The 22,836-nt window shown below is 38.8% G+C and overlaps 1 protein-coding gene across 10 annotated transcripts in view; it reads left to right on the top strand.

Annotated features, from left to right (window-relative positions):
- ctnnd2b (catenin (cadherin-associated protein), delta 2b) overlaps nt 1-22,836 on the top strand; it is a 273,868-nt gene that overhangs the window by 160,493 nt on the left and 90,539 nt on the right. For all 10 annotated transcript variants that reach the window (XM_041803815.1, XM_041803814.1, XM_041803823.1 and 7 more), the window contains 3 exons: nt 12,466-12,617; nt 15,043-15,216; nt 19,292-19,437. In XM_041803815.1, coding sequence (XP_041659749.1) covers nt 12,466-12,617; nt 15,043-15,216; nt 19,292-19,437 — 472 coding nt within the window. The remainder of the gene's footprint in view (nt 1-12,465; nt 12,618-15,042; nt 15,217-19,291; nt 19,438-22,836) is intronic.

The raw sequence follows: 22,836 nt of genomic DNA, 5'->3' as shown, positions 1-22,836 counted from the left end.
TTAGCAAAAGATGAAAATTCGATTAATCACATTTTCCAAAAGTGCCCCTTGACAAAATAAGATAATTTCCAGTACAAGATTAGTTTAAAAGTTGTGTTATTTGAGATCCTTGGACTTTCTATTCATAGGACTTCATTTGAGGTAGTTAAACAACCCCTTTTTACCACAGTAAAATCAGTTTAGTCTGAACATACTGAAAGTCTTGAAATAAATCTCCTTTTCCTGTGCAATAGAAGTTTAAGCCACCACACATTGAGACAAGACAGATTTATTTATACAGCACATTTCAAACAGAAGCAATTCAAACTGTCTCTCATATGCAAATAAAAGATCTTGACTGACATTAAAAACAATGAAGACGAACAATATGAGGCAAAATGGAAACGATTTTATAAGTTTGCCCAAGTCTGAACAAGAAGCTAAGCTTTTCTTTGATTATGAAACTTATGTATTTCTTAAAGGGGGCAGATCAGAGCCATAAATACAACTCTGGGGTTCATTCAGCAGACGTGGAGGGAGATTAGCATTTATTTCCAGCCATAATTTCTCTACATCTAATAAATGTTGGTCCTTTTTTTTATTTTCTCCACTGGTTTTATTCCCCAAAGACTTCTTAAGAGAGTTAAGAGAGGATAATTCTCTAGAGTCGGCTGTGTTATTAGTCTCTCACTAAGCCAATGAATAGGACTAACTGTTAAGCAGACATGAACTCAGGGGTGGAAAAGTTACTAATTACATCTACTCAGATTACTGTCTTTGAGTAGATTTGTCCGGTACTTTTACTTTTTGAGGACTTTTACTTCTACTTTAGTACGTTTTAACCCGAGTAAGTGTACTTTTACTTGAGTACAATACTATTGTATTTTTTTCACCTCTATTGACACAGTAGCACATAAAGGGAGAGAATGATTCCAGATCACATCCTAAATCAGCTGTTACACACAGTAAAAACTGGACTGTTAAAATCTTAGGGTTAAACAGAGGTTATTTTAACTCCCAACGTGTCATTTTAACTCCATACTGGGTCAAATGGTCTTCAGTGTTGGAGTCATTTAACAGTGTTGATCAAACAGTTTGTTACCCATCATGCCCTTGAGTGTTTAGATGTATTTTAGATGTTTGTATTTATTTGTATTTATGTGTTTGGAGGTTGCCTGGTGTACAGTGATCCTGTTGGGGTTCTTTTGCTCATGTTTCTGGTGGATTGTTGTTATTTTTGGCGTGAGACACATTTGCACCATGAGTGAAGTTACCCAGTGCATGTTTGTAAGGAAAAGCTCACAGCATTTATTTTATTTGTTTAAACAACTTACACAAAGACAAATTAGAGAAAGGCAAGCTTGTCTACCAGGCTGTAATACCAGGAGTGACGGGTCATTCGTGAACGAGCCAGTTCAAGCCGTTTTATATTTTACAACTATTTTCATAATTTTTGTTATTATTTTTATATAGATTGTGTGTGTCTGTGTTATTTGATTGATTACTAGGGATGATCTTTTATCCTCTACCACAGGTAGACCATGCATTATGTTTGATGGTGAAACATTAATGTTTTATGTCAGGTGGGTCATACATCCCAGCCAGTGTGCAGATGTCATCTGGCCCACAAGGTGTTTTGGGGAGACAGTGGATTTTGAAAAGTTATTTCCTGATATTTTCATCAATTTAAAATTTAAGCATAGTTGGAGTAAAAAACCTGCCTGAATATCAATCTTATGTTAAACTCGAATTATGATAGGATGAACATTCTGTCTGTCACATCTCTACGGGCCAGTCAGAGGAACAATACATGTGATGTAGCCGCTATTAATCTGCGCATGTGCAGCTACTGTGGAATAACGCGAACCATAGTGACTATAGACATGTAAGTACTCGACTTTTGTCATTTTTGAAAAGTAAACAACTCACTGCTGTTCTTTGTTCTTCTTTTAACGAAGAAATGTTGTCAAGTTCTGATAAAAGTTGGCACTTTAGCAGCATCCACGCTAATCTCTTCCTCCATAACTGCACCAGCTCTTGCTGCTGCTTGTTTACGGCTCGACTCTGCTGCGCCTGAAAGTACTGCCCCTAGCGGCTGATTGGTCCTGTCACTTTCTAACAGGGCCCAAACGGTTCAGATGGGAGCTTGGCAAGATGGATTTACCAGTGAGAAACAAGGAAATGGGCGTATCCATCTGCTTTGCAAGGTTAAGTGGCATTAGCATCCAGTGATTTCTGTTGAAGTTGATCCTGTGGTTATGAGCTCAGAGAGATCCGCAGCATAATGGCTGTAGATTGGAACATTTTATCTGAGTAGTTTGACAAGTTTTACTTAAAAATGGGCCAAAAAAAAAATGTTGGTTTGCCTGTACACTGTGTCGAAAATGTACAAAGCACTTCATTTCTCCCAGAAAAACCCCTTCTGTGTCAGGCACTAATTTACGATGCAGCTTTCGGCATTTTGTCTCCTTCCGCGGCGAACTGATCCTCTGATCAGCTGTGTGGGTCTGCATGCTTCCACAGGAATAGTATCACCACACCAAGCTAAAACAAAGATAATATGAGCGATTTTGACTTGAGTGATGAAGATGTCAAATGGAGAGTCAACGGGCTGAAAGAGAGAGTAGAGAAACTTCATTTGAAAGTTTTTAGCAGGACAGATCCCGAGCATGGGTTCGCATTTTCCACACCTACACCACTAGGTAACTCAGAATAATCACAGAAATCACTGGAGGCTAATGCCACTACTATAGCCAAGTACCTCATATGACCCAACTTCAAAAATCCTGACATATCCCTTTAAACCACTAGGCTATCTGCACAAATGGACAAGAATGTTGAGGTTTAGAGACATAAAAAGTCTTAAGCAGAAACTCGTTGAGCTCAATATTATCCTCGTTTATGATGCGTAATCAAACCAGCACATTGAGTAGATAGCATCCATAGCATGTTGCAGGAGCAGTGTAGTTTGGCAATGTTTTGATCAAGAACCGGAACATTAGGTTGTGTATCGGCTGTGTCAGCTCAAGTTCATGTAGCTCATGTAACTACATTCAGCATGTGGATGTTTACCTTCAAAGAGGATCAAAGGCTGGTAACATCAGCCACACTCTGCAGACCTATTTCATATCCCTACCTGTGAACGCTGTGATCCAGTGTGACTGTAATGGCTGGGGAGCCTTGTAGTCTTGTCGTTAAAAGTGCTGTACTCTTTATTTTGTGGTGAATTTAGTGCATCTTTAAAACAAAACAGAAAGAGTCAGCAGACTAGGAGAGATGGTGATAGAGGGCTGAACAGGAGCTGATGTTTGTATTAATTCAGAGTTCAAAGCCGTTGTTTAGAAGAGCTCTCAGTGAGATCCTAAACACCTCCTCGTGCCTCTCTGCTCCTCTCATCTTTTTCATACAGTCCCAGCGATGATACCCACGTCTTTTGTACAGTCGACCCCATGGGAGAGAGGTAGCTGTCAGGAGACATGCAGAGTCGTGCCAGTAGTTTGATATGCTAATCCATCCTCACTGAGGTGTCAGCTGGCCTGCTGTTCACAGCGCAGAGAGAGCAGGCACACACACACACACATGCATATACAAATGTGAATATCTTACACCACATGAGGCATAAATCATCATCAGTCATGGAGAAAAGCAGAAGAGTGTACAGGCTTGCATGCATACTGTTGGCTGTTCATGCACAAATGCGAAAACTCACATGAACACACATTCATGCTGAACTAGGAATGGTAATTTTGTTGGATGTTTTTGATGTTTAAATAAGAGTTATGTAACCGACCACCTGACTAATCCAAAAAAAAAGAAAAACAAATAGAAAATGTGTCAGGGAGAGAGACCAAAGAGAGGAAAGACTGAGAACAAAATGAATGAATAGAAACCACAAGTGCCATTTCACCAAGTCCCTCCCCCAAGCATTGATTGTCCAATCAAAGCTGCAACAAGTCTTACAAGTCTGCACATTTTTTCACAATAGAACATGAATTACATCACATTACTTAGCCCTGTCCCAGCTTTATTGAAATGTGTTGCTGGCATCAAAATCAAAATGGGCAAATTATTTCCCCAAAACTCACTCTTATCAGATGCTGTCCCATATTTTCAGCCTCAGCACAGCTTTTTGTTTGCAGCCATCATTAACTGACAAGTTTATGAATCTCAACGATGATTTTTATTTTTTTTATTTTTTTCGTTTTACTTTGGAAAGCCTGCAGAGCTGATAGGATCTGTCTGTAAATGCTTTTATTGAAATTGGAATAAATTAGCAGTCTATGTGTAGAAACAGAAAGCATTGTTTTCTCTACCTTTGTTTAAAATCAATGAGTCATTGTTGAAGAAATTACAAAAAGTGTTTGGTGTTGAAACCACCACCAGCTGACGCTCACTTTGTGTTTGTGACATTAAGATAAAAAAAAATAAAGGAGAAGTTGGTTCAAATATTAATTTGGCACAAATTATGTGGATATTACTTCACACACAGTCAAATGCATAGAAGCTTGAAAATGACATTATGCAAGCATGATAACAGATTACTGTCTTTACACTTCCTGAAAGAGAAAATGTAAGAGACAACTCAAGCTACAGCAGTGGAAATACAGGAGGAACTCAGTGTTAAGCTTAGGCTGAAATAGAACACGTTCAAATTGTTCATATTTGAATAACTAACAATGAAAAGTGGGTGATGAAAAGTAGAGCCGGGCAATCTTTTGTTCTTTGGGATAACCATATAAACCAGTGTATTAAACAATAAACAGGATAAGGCATTTAAGTGCATACCTAGGTTCTACAAACTCCCCTTTCTCCCCCTTAAATCAAGCCTCTGATGAAAAAACTAAGTCCATTTGTTACTGTAGTTTTAAGTTTCATTTCTCTGCTGAGGTGTTTCAAGCTGCTGCTGACATCGCACTACTTGTTGTGGGCATTTACAATAACAGCATTTAAACAAAATGACAACTCTAGACATTTAGTGTGAAGAACTTGTCAGAAATAGCAGGTTTTTTATTGGTTCAACTTAGTTTAGCAGAAGCAACAGAGATGTGGTGTTTATAGCTGCTTATATGACCTCATGTAACACCACAGCACACTTCTTTGAATCATAGCTGAAGTTAATGAAGTTACATTGGCTATGTAGGTAATGTAGCTAGCATAGGTGCTCAAGCTTTAGCAATGTGAGGTTTAGCAGATGTAGCTAAAGCTATCACAGTTAAATTTGCCACTTGAGCTTTAGCAAACCTAGCCAATGCTAGCATTGTTACATTTTTACTGCAGGTGTTGAGCTAGTTTAGATTTGTTTGCTTAAGCTTATGCTAATGTAACAGTGCTACTTAACTAGTTTTTGTTAATACTTAAGCCAATGTAGCTAAGTTAGCTTAAGCTTTGGCAATCTGAGTTTTAGTAAAAATAGCTAAGCTGACCTAGTTATATGAGCTACTTGTGTAATGTAGCTAGCATAGCTTTTTCCAGTGCTAGCTAAAGCTAATATAGCTATGCTAGCTGCGTAGTTTATGTATAGCCAATGTAGCTATGGTAGCTTTAGCTTTGGCAAAGTGAGCTTTAGCAAACATAGCTCAAATTAATATTGTTGCATGGGCTACACCTGTGATGTAGCTTGCAAAGCTACATCAACTTTAGCTTAAGCAATGTGAGGTAAATGTAACTAAAGCTAACATAGTTACATTATCAACTTAGGTAGCACAACTAGTGTAGATTTCTTAGCTCAAGCTAAAGCTAACATAGCTATACAAGCTAACTTGCTATTGTTGATACATAAGCATATATAGCTAAGTTATCTTAAGCGTTGGCAATGTGAGTTTTAGCAAGCATAACTAAAGTTAATATTGTTACATCAACTATGTAGGCAACATAGCTGGTATAGCTGCATTAGCTTTAGCTTTAAGAATATGAGGTTACAGTGCCAAAGCTATTGTAACTGTATTAGCTTTACAAAAGCTACAGGAGCTTCAGAAAATGTAGGTTAAGATAACAGCTACATTTGCAATGTAGGTAATACAGCTAGCACAAATTTGTTGGCTAAGCTATGCTAGTAAACATAGAATTAGCTAATGCATAGCTAATGTAGTAGTGTTATCTGTATTACTTTTGTAAGCTATAGCCTTAGCTACGTTCGAATGTTTTTCAGTTGTGGACAAGCTTTTTCCTGTAAGCTGTTTACTTGGCTTTGTTAAAAACTTTTGTAATCAGGTTTTGCAGGTCAGATTATTTACTTGTGATTTTTGGTATCCTAACCCTTACTTTAACCATTACCCTAACAAAAAGTTTAATTAGATTTTATTGTGGAAGTTTTAGTATGTATTTCTGTTCTGACAGAGGCAGCGTCTCACAGTAGTGGTCTGCAAGGGGGGCTGTATGAGATTTGCAGCCAGACTGTCCTGAAAGTGTCGGCTGTATATCATTTTAATTGTAGACGTTGCTGTTGGCCAATTAAAAATGGACAGCAGGCCCCATTTAACCCCCTAACCATAGTTGGGACACCTCTGATCAAGTAATTCCATTGCTGACTAGTGAGGTTGCTGACTAACTGTTCATCTAATTCCACATGTCCCTATTTTCAATGTGTGTGTTTGCTATCATGCTTGTTTGTGTGTCACCAAACTGTGCACGCCTCAAATGGATAACTGCAAATAGAAACATGATGAAATATTAAAGCGTGTCAATAGAGAACACTGGCCATGATGCAGAAGAAGAGCCACTCAACTTTCTGTGAGTGTGCGTGACAGAGAAAGAGGTTTCTGAGCCGTTGCAGGTGTATCAGGGTCAGACGTTTCAGGAATACATTACATGCGTGCAGGTATATGCAGACGTGATGTGTGTTCATGCAGGACTGAGCCAGATGTGGATGTGTGTTAACGCTGAAAAGACATTAAAATGCACAGACAGAGGCCTTCTTTTGGCACCCCATTACTCCTTTCTAATACGCTAATACACCCCCGCCCATACACGCACGATCTCTCACCTCAGATGGATTCAGTGGAGCCTTCAGTGTTTGCCATCTGACTGATAATGTATTTATGAGGCCCCCTGACTCCTCTAAAGGCTCCACTACCCATATGAAACACACCTAAAGTGGCAAATAAAAACTGCAGAAATATCCTCTGGCTTATTGTGTGTATGTGAAGTCATCTGTAGTAGGCCTGCAGAGCAAATCCTTGCATTGCATGTGGTTTTGTGTGGCTGCATGTTTGCATCCACTAATTCTAGACATGCAGGCCTTGACCTAGTAAACTCACCCAGCACCCTTAGCTTAATATCAAATTTTAAATAATTCACAATCACCAGCTCCATCGCCTACAGGAGCCATTCACTCTGCTTTTAAGTGACTTTTCACTTTAGTTCCAGCTTTATTTTCCATCGCTCTCATCCAGAGTGACTCCATTTGCCGTCAGCTGCTGATTTTATCTGTCCCGCACTGTTGATGTTGTCCGCTGGCACTCTCCTCTTCAGCCTCTGTTTTTAAAAAAATCACAACAAGTCTTGTTTCTTCTTCTTCCAGTTCTGTTCTTAGTTTGTTTCTTCGACTGCTGTATTAAAAAAAGGGGACATCAGTGGAGATTAAAGGGACGGCGGCTGTTGATGGAAGATGGCTCAACAGCTCCTCAGAGAGCGCAAATACTGAGCGCTAGGATTTTATAGGTCTATTTGGAGCTGATATAATGCACTGGAGCTATTTTCCAGTGCAGTGGGTTGTTTGCCAGAAAAGCAAACAGATGTGGCAGCTTTAAAAATGGCTGGGGTTCACTTTATATCCACTAAAACATTATGAGACTGGGGGAAATCATGCTTCAAGTCAGTGGTACTCAATCTGCAGCTCTTAAGCCTCACGTGGCTCTTTTATGACTAGAGATTGCTTTGCTAAGTCTTAAGAAACAAATTCCCAAAAAATAATTAAAGGAAACAATGTCATCAGAGGCGATTCAGCGCAAGTTGAATCAGTCAGTGTTGAATCAGTCAGTTTGTTTCCCACCCAAAAAAACGATACATGACTGCGCTACCCAAATATACTTACTTTTCTTCTGAGACTTCTTCTCCCACCTGACATAGTTTTAAAAAATCCCTGAGAAGATACTATCTATATTTAAATTGTTTGAGTGAGTTGTAATTGTCAAAATGTCTGTTCTGTTGGTGTAATGTGATGTATTGTCTTATGTTTGTGTACTGTAATTTCTGATAGTATAAATAGTATTGTCACAATGTAAATTGTGGACCCCAGGAAGGATAGCTTACAGCTGACGCTTAAGCTAATGGGGATACAAACTAAAAAAACAAACAAACAAACAAACAAAAACCTGACTGGAAATAGTACCTCTCAGGAGAAATGCAAATAAGCAACTCCGGGAGATTTCAGGGGCAGGCTGTCCTGAAATTTTCAGGACTGTGTGTGAAAAAACTTAATTTTTTTTGTCTCATTTGCACAAGTTCCATCCATTTTCTATACCCCTTATCCCATTTGGAATATACGCAATAGAGATGGGCTTTCTCTTTAAGCCTGTCCAGACTTAGTATTATTCACTTGGTAGCCTGAAAGTCACAAAGGATTGGTTATTCTGTAAGTCAGTCATACTCAACGTGTGGTTCTTGAACCACATGTGGCTCTTTTGTGATGATTTGTGGCTCTTTCATGTCTTCATATGAAATATTTTACCCCCAAATATTAAGAAAGGGAAACTTTACCTCAGAAATGATCCATTCCAAGTTACATTTGTTTTCCCCTTGCATTTTGCTATTTGCAATTTTTTTTCTTTTTTTTGTAACTTTTTAGATTTTTGCCACTCATTCTTGCTTTTTGCTCATTTTTAACTCATTTTTTATTCATTTTTGCCATGTTTTTACGGCTTTTTGACAATTTTTGCCACCTATAACTCATTTCTTTTCTTTAATTTTTGCCCATTTTGTAACTTTCCACCAAGTTCTTGTCATTCAATGCACCTTTTCACCCATTTTTTGCCACTTCTTTGCTGTTTTCTGGCCATTTTTGCCATTTTAACTCAGTCTTATTACCACTTAAGCCCATTTTGCCTCTTTTCACCACTTCGATTGTGGCTCTTGCAAAGGTATTTTTCAGCAATTTGGCTCTTCGGTTTAGCAGGGTTGAGTAACACTGCTGTAAATGTTCTGTGTAAGGTTGTTCCAAAAAAGTATCATCAGCATACAAGCCAATAAAGTGTTTGTAGTTCCCAATTATTTCTGTAATCAATAGATTAAAAGTTATTGTTTCCAGTCATGTGATTTAATTTATTGGCAAGGCATCCTTTTGCTGTCATCTTTACTTTGAATAATAGTTTTAAAGTCGAAATAACAGTACAAGAACTTAACCAGAAGAATGACATCTACCCCATTTTCACAGAGCGCCCCAGTTTACCTGCTGTCAACGCTATGCAACTTTGGCCAAGACCTTGGTTCTTTTACGTGAAGTTTGCATGGTTTTACAGCACAAGTTCACACTCAACTTCTGCTCAAATGAAGCCAGTTAGCCCGTCTCAGTTTCAGGCGATGAGACAGAAGACAAGTAAAGCTTAAAAAGAGAGCAAGCAAGAAGATGGACAGTGAGGAAAAATGTGATGATTGAGCGAATATTCCTGCAGATATTATTCAGAGCAGATCGTAATGTAATGTTAGGCTGCATTGTTAATTGGTGGCATTATCATCTAGTGTTTAGCAACTTTATGACAAAAAGTGTATTAAGCCTTCGAACCTAAGTTGGATTGCATACAAATGCATGGGCATAGATATCATTGCAACAGCCGAGTAACAGAACCGTACTCCGTGCAGTTTGCCAACAACAGGCTGTAGACTCTAGCAAAGTAATACTTGTGTAAAATGCAGTAAAAGTGCTGGACCTTGTCAGTCAATGTGGCTTCTAGTCTTTCCTGGCTAAATCAAGTTTTCATAAGAGAGATGACAGATTTATATCCATCATCTCCTTCCCGCCTGCTCATATGGTTAATTTACCCCTACTTTAAACTTTACAAGAGCCATGAGAAGGTCTGCAAACATTCCTGAAATCCTTGACCACTGTGTTTCAGTCTGTTTTTGTAATGTGTCACAGTCTCTGCACGTTTGCGTGTTTACACTCCAGATGAAATGATCCGTGTGCAAATCACAAGACAGGGAAAAGCCAAAGGCAGCGTGTAAAATTAGAGACGAAGCATTTTATCACATCAAGCTTTGGCAGGATGTTGGTGTATGAAGTCATCGTCTACACTGAAGCTACGGTTAATCACTTTCTGCATCATCTATAAATGATTTCACAGTTTTGTTCACATAAAGTGAGACTTAAACATTTCATGGCAATCCGAGATAATGTACTCAGAGTAAATAAATCTCATCCCATTACATTAACTGATTCAGAGACATCTGAAAAGTTAATTTGATGTTACTGATTCATTAAGTGGTAGTTAGTGCTGACTAACAGACTGAAGGATTGTCCAACTGAAGTCTGACTGACTGGTCTTATCTTTGGTGGATTTCAGACAGAGACACAGTGGAAGAGAACGAGTTGTGATTATAAAGTGTACAAGTCAGATGGTGTACAAGTCAATCTGATATTTAGTGGACAGATCACAAAGTAAAGATGATGTATTGAGTCTTCAGCTCAGCTAAGTCATCAGTAATGATTCAGGGAGCAGCATGGTGCATCTACATCTAAATACCACACATTAAAAAAGAACAATTGGGTAAATAAGGGATATAATAAAGTGCCTAAAAAATGAACCCCCTTGAATGTTGAAAAGAGGTCAATTGGTGCTAATAATCTCACAATTTAGTGAAATGGAAATCACCTGACTGCAGTGAATGTGTCTCAAGTGATTGTAGTACAAAGACACCTGCGTCTGTAAGGTCCAGTCACTGGCTTATCAGTATTCCTGGCTACCATTACACCATGAAGACAAAAAACACTCCAAGCAACTCAGAGAAAAGGCTGTTGTAACATTTAAGTCAGGGGATGGATAACAAAAAAATCAAAAGCACTGAACATCCACCCAGAGTTCTGCCAAATCCATCAACTTTCTGGCGGACACATCATCACAAACACACTATCGCCACTGTGAAGCATGGTGGTGGCAGCATCATGCTGTAGGGATGCTTCTTGGCAACCAGCCCCGGAAGGATTTTAAAAGTAGAGGGTAAAATGAGAATGTGACAGTTTTTTCAGTCTGCAAGAGAACTCTGGCTTGGGAGAAGATTAATTTTCAGCAAGACAATGAGCTGAAGCATATAGAGAAAGCTGCACAGAAATTGTCTATAGACAACAAGGTGAATGTTGTGGAGTGGCCGAGTCAAAGCCCAGACCTCAATCCGATAAAGCATTTGTGGATGGGCTTGAAAAGGGCTGTGTTTTCACTTTGTCAGAAAGCCATATTATATTGTTAAAGTGATTGATGGGGTTGAATACTTCTTATAGGCACTGTATCCTGGATTCCTGGTTCTATTTTGCCTGTGTAGTTGAAAAGGCAATGCTAATGACTTGTTTGTTTCATCTGACTGCAACTACAGCTTCATTAAGTGTCTAGACGATAGCTCAGTGCTCCTTCAGGTCTGCTCAGCTTGTGAGGAAAGTATGAGCTTATTTGTATTATTTAATCTTCAGTATTCAGCATGCACCAGTCGACTGATGGAATTCACATCAAGCTGTGTTTTCTGTTTGTGATATTAATTTAGAAATAAGCTGCCTCAGATGTGTTTCCACTGGTCAGAACTCGTACAAAATAGACTCTCCCCATGTGGAAAATGTGTGACAGGGAAGTCTGGAAGTTGTCAGGACCTGAATGTCTCAGAAGTGTGAGGATTTCATGTGTGAAAGGAGCTCACCTTTGGGCCTTGGCTTTACCACAGAGAAATTACAATTTCATGTCATCATGAATGAGCTTGTGCTTGTGAAAGATGTGGATGACACTCTGTTCCTCCTGATGAATGGTATGGAGAGAGAAAGGTGAGGAAGTGATGCAGGTAAAAGAGAGAGAGAGGGAGGATGACATGGGTAGAGTGCATTTGAAATGGAGGTCAGAAACAGAGGGAGCTTTAAGGGTCAGGAAGCATGAGAGAAAGAGTGCTAGAATAACAATGTGGATAAAAGCAAAGGGCTGTCTCACAAAGGGGACAAGGATTTCTGTTTTACCCTGTTTAAGCTTTCAGTTTTCTCTTTTTCTACCCTTCAAATCAAGAGATTTTAGAGAAAGAAGAAGAAATATTTAAGTCCCATTCATTATTTTCTTGAAAAACGTGCATAGTGTAAGAGAAAGTGTGAAAGAACCCTTCCAAGGCCATGAACACAATGAATCCCTCAAAGATGAACTCTTAAAGAGACAGAGTCGACTAAAACAGTTACATTAAGGCAGTTTGAGTGAAAATGAGTCTTCAGGTGTGTTCAACTTCTGGAAGTTTGGTTCAGACAGTGACATAACCTCCACCTTCACATTTCTCCGACTCCATTTGACATTTTCTTTGTCTCTTCTCCATCAGGGCAAGGACTTCTATCCCAGAGTGCTTTGCAGCTCAACAACCAGGATGCCTATGCAGCAGCAGGTTACCATAGTAACCAAGGGATGGCTCTCGGGGAGTCAGTCACTGGCCGCGGCGGGCAGATTGGAGGAGCTGTTCACAACTACAACCAGGTATCAAGGACATTAAAGCTTCCAGGAATGCTCAGTATTGGCATGATATCTGTTCTGGCAGACAGTTAATCAGAGGCATATCACATCTTTAGCTGTAGGTTTATTACAGATAGTGTCACACAGGCTAGCTCCCATTTCCAGAGCACCAACTGACATTGGAGATAACATGATTGCAGTGAACCAAAACAAGATGACGTCTAACCATATGAACATTTCTGGTGGTTAATACTGGCTGTGAATATCATCAGACTCTACTTAAACGTGTAATTCAGATGTATGTTTGAGAGGGGTCTACCCCTCAGACGTTGCCTCTGTCAGGATTAAGGTGACATCATTTGCTGGTACTTTTTAGAAGTCTGACAGTGACATTCATGAAATCACCACACTGTGAAATGTTGCTTAGTCTGTATTTTTTGCAAACAAAGCTTTATATTATGTAAACCAGTTTGAGAAGTAGTGTGGCTCATAGTGTTGTACTTGCCCAAGACCAGAGTGCAACAAGCCTGAGACAAGACCAAGACCATAAAAATCAGTTTTAAAAAACCATGACACAGTTGAACAGTTAAAGGGCATTCTCTCTTTAATTTTAGTTTTCTTTTAAATAAATTTGACAGATAAAAACAAGGTGTTTACAACTCTTTCAAAGCACAACATGCAAAAATATCAAATCATAAAAAAATGTGTTCAACTAACTTTTTAAAAAAAATAATAAATCCTTGTGTGTATTTCAAAACCACTGATAAGTCTGGAATTATCTTAAATATCTGAAAATGAGATGTTTATCTAGATTTGTCAGGTGAATGAGGCCTAAAGTAAGTGTTCAGAGGTATTTCTGACTAGAAATAAGATGGTCTGACGTCTGAGTTTTTGCAGGTGTAGCTATTTGTTGTTTCATCAAGTGCTTCTCCTTAAGTCAAAGAGTAGCAGATCAGTGCTGGTCTCGCTGGTCTTGATGGAAAATCTCGAGTCTGGCCAGTCCCAAGACCAAGTAAGAATCCACTTGAGTCCAAGACAAGAACAAGACATTCAAAATGTGGTCTTGAGACTGGTGTTAAGAGGCCGTTCTGGAGTACTACAACACTCGTGGCTCGCTTTAGCTTGGTTAGATTTATCTAATGCTGACATACAGTGCTTAACAAAATTAGCAAAAAAAAAATCTTTTTTATGTTTCTCTAATGGTTGATACATCAGTATGTAACCAAAATGATGTTTTTAATGCTTACATTTAATTGCTATTAGTTATGATTTTTTGATTTTAATTTTATAAAAAGAAAAAAGAAAAGAAAAAATAATAAAGCACATTATCATTTCTTGATTAAAATGTCAAATTACAGTTATGAACTTGCATTCCTGAACAGAAAAATGAGTTTTAGTGGTTGAATGTTATGCTTGGTTAATTTCTGACTTTTCAGAGAAGTGCAGTGAGCCGGCTCAAATTTGGGTATAAAAAGATGAATTCAGTTAAAATTCCTCATTCCTGTTCAAAATGGTAAAATGTTGAGAGCTCAATGAAAATGAAAGAGTCCACATTAAAGCACTTCACAATCCTGGATGGTCTCTCTAAGAAAAATAAGGCGAGACAGAAAGTGTTCTCACAGGGTGGTCGACAATGCTTCGGAGTCAATAATCAGGACTGATATTTTCAAAATGGACCAAGGAAGAGGCAGGAAACCAAAGTTAACTAAAGAAATATTTATGTTTTCTAATTTTTTTAAGACAAGTGGTCTAATAAACTTGTTAAGCACTGTAGCTTGCTAGCTATGTAGTTAACATTACTATGTATGCCATGTAGCTATGTTAGTTTAAGATTTTGAAAAATGAGTTTTACCAAACAAACTGAAAGATAACCGAGTTTGTGTTGGGAATTTCTAAAAAGACAGGAATATTAAGACACCAACAACAATCAAGGAGAGACTTTCTGGATTTATTTTCACACCTGCAGGTGGACACACCAACCATGACCACAGAGTGGCAATGGCAGAAATGTAGCATGATCTAATCTCGTTACATTTGCTACATAGGTAATGTAGCTAATGTAGCTTTGTAGCTATGGTAGCTACATAGCTAACATGGCTTCATCATCTTCAGCTATGCTAATGTAGCTGTGTTTGCTCTAGCCATAGCTATGCTTGCTTTGTTGGAGTGTTTTCATGGAGGAAAAGCTTTTTTTCTTTTAGCAGTCTCCCACATTTCATTTATCCTGTTTATTGCTATTCATTGCTTAGGCTTGTCATTTCAGGTTAACATTTAAGAGTTAATGTTTGCACATGGAGTGCAAAGTAAAGGAGTCATATTTCTTCTATGAGCCCACCTGGCCAGTAAAGTTATTCTGGTTTCTCATTTCCATGTCTCCTTGTCTCCTCCTGCCTGACTTCTACTTCTCCTTCCCCCTCTCTGATCTCTTTCCTCTCCCTGTCTCGTCCAGGTGACATCCAGCCGTGCAGCAGCCCAGTTAGCGGGAACAGACTCCCCCTCCCAGTCCCAGAGAGACTCATTTGCCCAGCAGGTTCATGGCGGAGCCTTCCACATGTCCACTGAGGGCGGGACTGCACCTGCGGGTCCATCCATGTATTACTCCTGTGCCACTTTGCCCGCACAGGTACAAATCCCCGAAGAGATGGCTTTGATGTTTAAGTTGTGGTCTGACGGATGCTTCCTTCAGTCCTCCTGTGGTACACTGTCTGTGAAATCCTTCATAATGCTGTAACTCTGCTAAAACTACAGTCTAAGAGCTACTAAGGCCTGTTCTATTGATTCTATAATTCCTGAGACATTGAGGGAGCATTTTAGTGGAAAGTTGTCTCCTGAGTTTCACAAACCCACCCCGTGGCTCTCCAAACTTGATTCTCTTCTCTTTTGCAGTTGCAGAGAGATACAGCTTTGATTTATACCATAGAAAACTGAGTCTGATGATAAACAAAACCATGGTTATAAAAACAACAGAAAGCTTTAAAATTATCTTGAAAAATGAATTATGATAAATTTATGATAAATTATGATCTGTTACTTCATGTATTTTATTTGGCAGTTTGCACACAAGGGCTCAAACACATTGAAGAGGTTTAGGGATGCATTAAAGGAGAGTTCAACAATATATTTTTGGTGGTAAAAAGAACTTGATTTTAAGGGGATATTTCAGTGTGTTTGACCATTATATTCACTTGTTTGGCCATACTGACACTTTTATCCCATTTTTACTTCTTTTTGCCTACTGTTGTTGTTTGTCATCCATTTTTGTCATTTTTTTTCACCACTTTTTCTTATTTTTGGCCATTTTTACTACTTTTTTGGTAGTGGTAAACCACTATTGCTGCTTTTCTTTTTTTTTTTTTTTTTTGCCTTTTTGCAATTTAAAACCAATTTTTTTCACTTCTTTATGTCACTTTTTATCCAGTTTTTCCACTTTTCAACCATTTTTAATCAATTTTTACTGTTTTTTTTGCCGTTTTTATACAGCTTTTGCCACATGATGTCCATTTTTGCTACTATATTGCCATTTTAAACCAGTTCTACTTCTTTCATCCTTTTGCAACTTTAAGTTTTTTTAACCACTTATTTGCAACTTCTAACCCATTTCTGCAGCTTTTTGCCAATTTTTTTGCAACTCTTTTGCTACTTTTCACCCACGAGCATTTTTTGGCAGTTTTTTCAGTTAATGATCACTTTTTACTCATATTTGGCCCTTTTGACCACTTTTGCCACTTTATTGTAACTTTTAACCCATTTTGGTTTTTGCCTATAATTTTCCCTCTTTTCACAATTACATATTTTCATCCAATAAAGATGAGGGAGGATGAGGACGTTGTCGTTTCGTTTCGGTAAGAGTGGTGTGTGTCCCCCCCCCCGGCCTCTGTGTTTTGCACTTTTATGCAAGGGAACTTTCCGCTACCCATGACCCCCAATGGGATAAGTGGTATTGAAAATGGATGGATGGATGGATGGATGGATGGATGTTATTTCAGCTGCTGACTGTATCTAATCTGCTTATCAGCATTTAGAGGAACAAAACAACAGCCATAACCTTACTTGGATAACAAATTTACAGCTCAGGGTTTCCAATTTTAGCTTAAAAACGTTGACACCTGGTTAATCACATTTTCCAGCTTATAGTAGCTGAGTCCTCCCACCAATGACCCTGGTTTAACTCCAGCCTTCAAATGCATGCCAATCTGTCCTGTCTGCTCTTTCTCTGAAGAGCTTTCACTATCAAAGGCAACCACAAGAGTAAAAGACAAAGCTACATAGCTATTCTGGAGTAAAATCTTCATTTCTATCTAGTTAGCTTGAAAAGAGTGAGATAATGGAAACAGAATGCCAGGAGAAAACATAAACAACACTAAGAGGAAAAGAAAGAAGAAGGCTGTGTTGTGGCTGGTTATCTGGACATTTGTCTGCTCGTGGCTACGGCTTATGTGATCAATTTGAGATTGGTTAGCAAAAGGCTGAAAGATTACCAAATCTCTGCCTCAGTTCAATTCAGTGTTTGACAAATCTCGCCTACAGATACAGTGCATTCAGAAAGTATTTAGACCCAGTTCACTTTTTAAACATGTTATGTTGCAGCCTGATGCGACAGTGAAAAAAAAGACAAAAAACATTTTATTCTCATTAATCTACATTCAGTACCCCATCATGACAATGAGAAAACAGAATTCAAAACATGTTTGCAAATCAATTAAATTTGATGTTGACATTCATGTTTAGACTCTTAACACTCATTTAGCCAAAGTTCCTCCAATCATTCATTGAAGTTAGCTGAGGTGGCTTTCACTCTGAGTTTTTTGCAAATTCCAAGCAGCCAAGCTGCTCTGCCATAAAGCACAGATCAGTGTAGCGCTGCAGTGATGGTTGTCCTTCTGGAGCTTTGTCCACATGGGAGCTCTGGAGCTCAATCAGATCACCTCTCTTACTAAGGCCCTTTGCTCAGTTTGGCCGGGCTCTTGGAAGAGTCCTGGTTGTGCCAAACTTCCTCCATTGAGAATTATGGAGGCCACTGTGATCATGGGAACCTTCATTGCAGCAGAATGTTTTTTGTAGCCTTCCTCAGATCTGAACCATCCTGTCTCTGAGCTCTGCAGGCAGTTCCTTTGACCTCATGGCTTGGTTTTTGCTCTGAGCTGTGAGGCCTTCTATAGAGTTATGTGTGTGCATTTCCAAATCATGTCAAGTCAATTAAATGTACCACGGTTAGACTCCAAACAGGGTGTAGAAACATCTCAGCAAAGAACATTTTTAAAATTCTTCTTCCACTTTGTTATGGCGGGGTACTGAGTGTAGATTAATGAGAATAAAAATGTTTTTTCCTTGGCTGAAGCATCAGGCTGCAACATAAAATTTAAAAATCTGAATAGGGTCTGAATGCTTTTTCAATGCACAGTGGTGTAATTGTGCCTGGAAAAGTGGGTATACTTTTAATTTATCCCACATAATTTTAAGTGTTCTACAAAGGCATGTAAGCTTGTGTAATCTTGCATATTTAAACCACCTGAAAATAGGGCTTTAGTATTTGCACGGTGTCTTTTAGCTCCTCTGAGGACCATTAATGAAATTAACAGCCAAAAAGAGCAGATTTTATGATCACTGGCCCACGGACTATAAGCCAAGATGAATACATAATTCTATATTTTTAATGTTCTGTTCTTTATTACTTTGCAGTTTTGGGGATAAGGCACAACTGTGATTACTTTTTTCATTGCCTTTCATTGTAGGAGTTGGAAATTATGAAGTGGGTATTCCCTAAGGTGACTGAAAAATAAGTCTGCATGCTACATATACCTGCTTACACCGCTGTATATATAAAGAAGGCAGACTATTTGCCACTAAACAAATCTTGCAATACTGCCATGCATAATTTATGTATCATACAGAGTGAACTCACCCTGCAAAATATGAAATCTCTCATTTGGTGTGACATTTAGCAGTGTAGTTTAATTTGTCAGCAGTGCAAAGTCCTTTGTATGTTCAAAACACCAGCTATTGCACGGCTGTGTGGCCAACTGTGCTGACTCTTAATCTTGCTTTTTAATGCTATCATGGCGGCAATAGATTTAATAGCTTTTCCCGTATCTTCCCGTGATTAGCACAATAGATTCTGCAGCAGCTTCATGTTTGGTCGGTCAGCAGACGGCCACAATGCAGTATTAAACCCTGGCTTCAGGTGATGATTTTCTTTGTTATTGTCTCTTTAGCTGGACCAGATTCAGGACTCTGAGTTTGAGATTTTAAAAACACTGTGTTATCATGTCTTTGAATTTATTTAACAAGTTTATCAGTGCTATTCAAATGTGTCACAGATTTGCAGTATCTGCACATCTTGACCGCTGTCATTAATATTGATGAATCTTTAAAAATGTACCTTTAGTTCTGCAAGACTGACCTTATTTTGGAACAAATTGGAAAAAAATATTAAGAATTCTGTGGGCTCATTTGCTCACAGTCACATTTTCAAGTTCATTTGGTTGTAAAAGTTCAGAGTCATCCCTTCATGTTTGGTGTGATTGCTCTGAGCTCTTCATCAGGATCTTATTGCAGATTAGAGTCTCTGCTCTCTGCTTATTCTGCTCCAGGGGGACTTTTTCATCTCTCTGAAAATAATGACAGGAATAAGAAGAGAGAGATGAATATTTAAAGTGAGTGACATCCTCCTTTAATGAAAGGCATGTCTTCTATTACAGCGTGTGAGCTCCCCTCTGCAGGCGGTGGGATCCCCTACCAAGCTGCAGCGCCTGGGATCGGCCTCCTCTGACATGCCCAGCTACGCCACGCTTCAGAGGGTGTCTTCGCCCAAACAGTCACCCAGTCGACTTGCCAAGTCTTACAGGTCAGTTAAGCGGCTGTGTGTCCAGGGAATTTATTAAGGGGTTTATAGTGTCACATAATCAGCAAATTACTTCAGATCTGTAGGGAGTTGAAACAGTTTATTATCTGCACCCGTGCACTTAATATTTTCCTCTCAAAAGTTGGATGCCTCTTGTGCAGCGGTGCAGCTTAGGTACTGTAGGATGCGCTGTCATTACCACTTATGCAGTCGCCACAATCACACACTGCACTCGTGCACATTATTAAAAATTTGCTTCAATCAGTTGTGTATTTAAGTCAGCCTTCATCAGGTCATTTCCTGTATTTTAAGAGAACAATGGTATTTATCCAGTAAATACACCTTGTGGAGAGCTGATTTATTGAAAAAAGTACATCTCATCTATTAGCCTTCAAAAACAGACTTTCTTATACTGTGTACAGCTGCAATTTTACATTTGAGATTAATTCCAAAAAAGTTGCTAGACGCTACGTAGAAAGGAAAATAAAACAGAATGCAATGGTTTGCAAACCTCCTAATCTCACTTTGTATTTAGAATAGCACATATCAGATGTTGAAACTGATACGTTTTACCATTTCAGGAAAATATAAGCTCATTTGGAATTAGATGACAGCAACATTTCTGAAAAATGTTGGGACAGTGCAACAAAGAGCAACAGTGGCAACTAATGATTAACAGAGGAGCATTTTGCACTGAGGTTAAGATGGCAGAGGTTCACTAATCTGCACTAAAATTGTGGAACAATTTCAGAAAAATGTTCCTTGACTTGTAATTTCAAAGACTCTGAATATCCCACCATCTACAGTACATTATTCCATCAAAAGATTCAGAGAATCTGGAGAAATCTCTGTGCAAAAGTGACAGGGCTGAAGGTCAGTATTGGATGATTGTGATCTTTAGGCCTGTGGATTTTATTGCATTAAAAACAGTAATTATTCTGTTTTGAAATCATTGTATGGGCACAGGAACACTTCCAGAAATCACTAAATGTCAACACAGTTCACTGTGCCATCCACAAATGCAAAGAAGAAGCCAAATGTGAACAAATCCAGAGACGCTGACGTCTTCTTTTGGTCAAACCTCATTTAGAATGAATTGATGGAAAATGGAAAACTGTTCTGTGGTCAGATGCATCAAAAATTGAACATTTTTCTGGAAACCATGGATGCTGTGTCCTGCAGACAGGAGGAAGAGCAAGTGACAAGGCAGCTTGTTATCAGTGGAGAGTTCAAAAGCGTGCATCTCTGCTGCAGGGGTTGGCGCTGTTCCTTCACCGCAAGAAGGTTTGGTGACTCTAAATTAGCTGTAGATGTGTGTGAGCATGCCTGTACCCCTCCTCTTGCCCAGTGACAGCCAGGATAGGCTAAACCCCCTTGTGACCCCACATGAAAATGGTTGGATGGAAATGGATGCTCCCATTTAGACAGCGTCTCTTTCAGGAAAGACCTTGCGTATTTCAGCAAGACAATGCTAAACCACATACCACATTGGTCACAACAGCATGGCTTCACAATTAAAGAGTCTGGGTGCTTAACTGGCCTGCCTGCAGTCTAGACCTTTCACCAACAGAAAACACTGGAAGCGTCTCAAAGGGAAAAATCTGGCAGAGAAGAGCCAGGACTGTTGAGCTGCTACATCTACCTCTCAGATGTTTACAGTTAAAAGATGAGGGGATGCTACACAATGGTATACATAGCCCTGTCCCTTCTTCCTTCTTTTTTGATATGTGTTAAAATTCAAAATGAATATTTTTCATAAAATTGAAATGTCCCAGTTTTGTTGTCCAATATGTTGTTTCTGTTCTATTATGAATGAAATATAGGCTTATTAGATTGACGATCCTTGCATTCTGTTTCTGTATTCTACATTTGAGACAGTGCCCCAACATTTGCAGTGGTATGTGGTTTGTTCTACAGTAAAGCTAGCTGCTTGTATGTTCATGTTAAACTCCATCGCTAAGGCTTTCAGCTTTTTCATGCCTCTAGGGGTGCACTAACACATGAGCTTACCAGTCTCATGATACTCATTCTTCAGCATGGTACACGTCAACTGGGCCTGGTGATTGTGCCTTAATACCTTTATTCAAGTAAAGCTGAAAAAATTCAGTAGTTTTTCCACAACAGAGAAGTTCTGCTGTAAATAACAGACTATGTAAAAGTAACACAAACACTTTTTGATATACTTGTATTTAAAAAAAGATAATTTCCTGTTGTTTTTCCTCATGTCCAATCCTATCCACTTTATTTATATAGCTCATTATAAAAACATTAACATGTGAGCAATTAAGAGTCCTTTAAATAAAGGCATACAAGATTCTATAGATGAAATGGCTTCATGCACAATTATAATTCAGTAATGTACTGAAAGTCCTGAGGCACTGCTTTGATTGTACATTGAAAAATGTCACAGTGTTAAAGTCCCAATAAAGCAGCAGATTGCTGGTGGGCCACTCATTACAAGCTCATGCTGTGTGACCAAATGTTGTTCAAAGCAACAAGACTTTATTTCTAATTCTTGCAGAGCTTGTGAAGTTTTCAAATACAGCAAGTGGAAATTCTGTCAAATTAAAATAAAAAGAGTTCTGACTGTTCACCACACCTCCCTCCTGTCTCAGTCTCAGGTCTCTGGTTTTTACACTCAGTTTCCTACAGTAACGTCAGAGTGGGCCACTCTCTTGGTTCCAAGGTGAAAACCACTGCTGACCAGAAAGAACACAAAGGCTTGTCTCACATTTGCCTATGAAGATCCTGATGATCCCCAAAGACTTTTGGGAAAATATTCTTAGGACTGACGAGACAAAAGTTGAACATTTTTGAAGGTGTGCATCCCGTTATATCTGGAGTAAAACTAACACAGTATTTTATAAAAAAAAAAAAAAAAAGAACATCAAAACAACAATCAAACATGGTGGTGGTAGTCTGGTGGTCTGGGGTTGCTTTGCTGCTTCAGAACCTGGATGACTTGCCGCAGTTGATGCAACCATGAATTCTGCTCTCTACAGAAAATCCTGAAGGCCAACATCCGGCCATCAGTTCATCACTTCAAGCTCAAGAGCTCTTGGGTTATGCAGCAGGACAAGGATCTGAAACACACCAGCTAGTCCACCTCAGAATGCTTTAAAACGAAGGTTTTGGAGTGGCGTAGTCAAAGTTCAGACTTAAATCTGATTGAGATGCTGTGGCATGACCTGAAAAAGGCTGTTCGTGCTTGCAGACCCTCAAATGTGGCTAAATAAAACAATAAATAAAACAATTCTGCAAAGAAGAGTGGTTTTAACCTAGTCTTTTTCATAGAGCGCCAGGTAGGATTTGTTTGATGATATGAAACATCTAAGAGTGACAAATGTGCAAAAAAAAAAAAAAAAAAAAAGACAGAAAAGAACTTTATCACAGCACTGTTAC

Source organism: Cheilinus undulatus, linkage group 13, assembly GCF_018320785.1.
Source record: "Cheilinus undulatus linkage group 13, ASM1832078v1, whole genome shotgun sequence".
Classification (NCBI taxonomy): Eukaryota; Metazoa; Chordata; class Actinopteri; order Labriformes; family Labridae; genus Cheilinus; species Cheilinus undulatus.
Note: the sequence above shows the minus strand (reverse complement) of the source record. Positions and strands in the feature narration are given on the sequence as shown.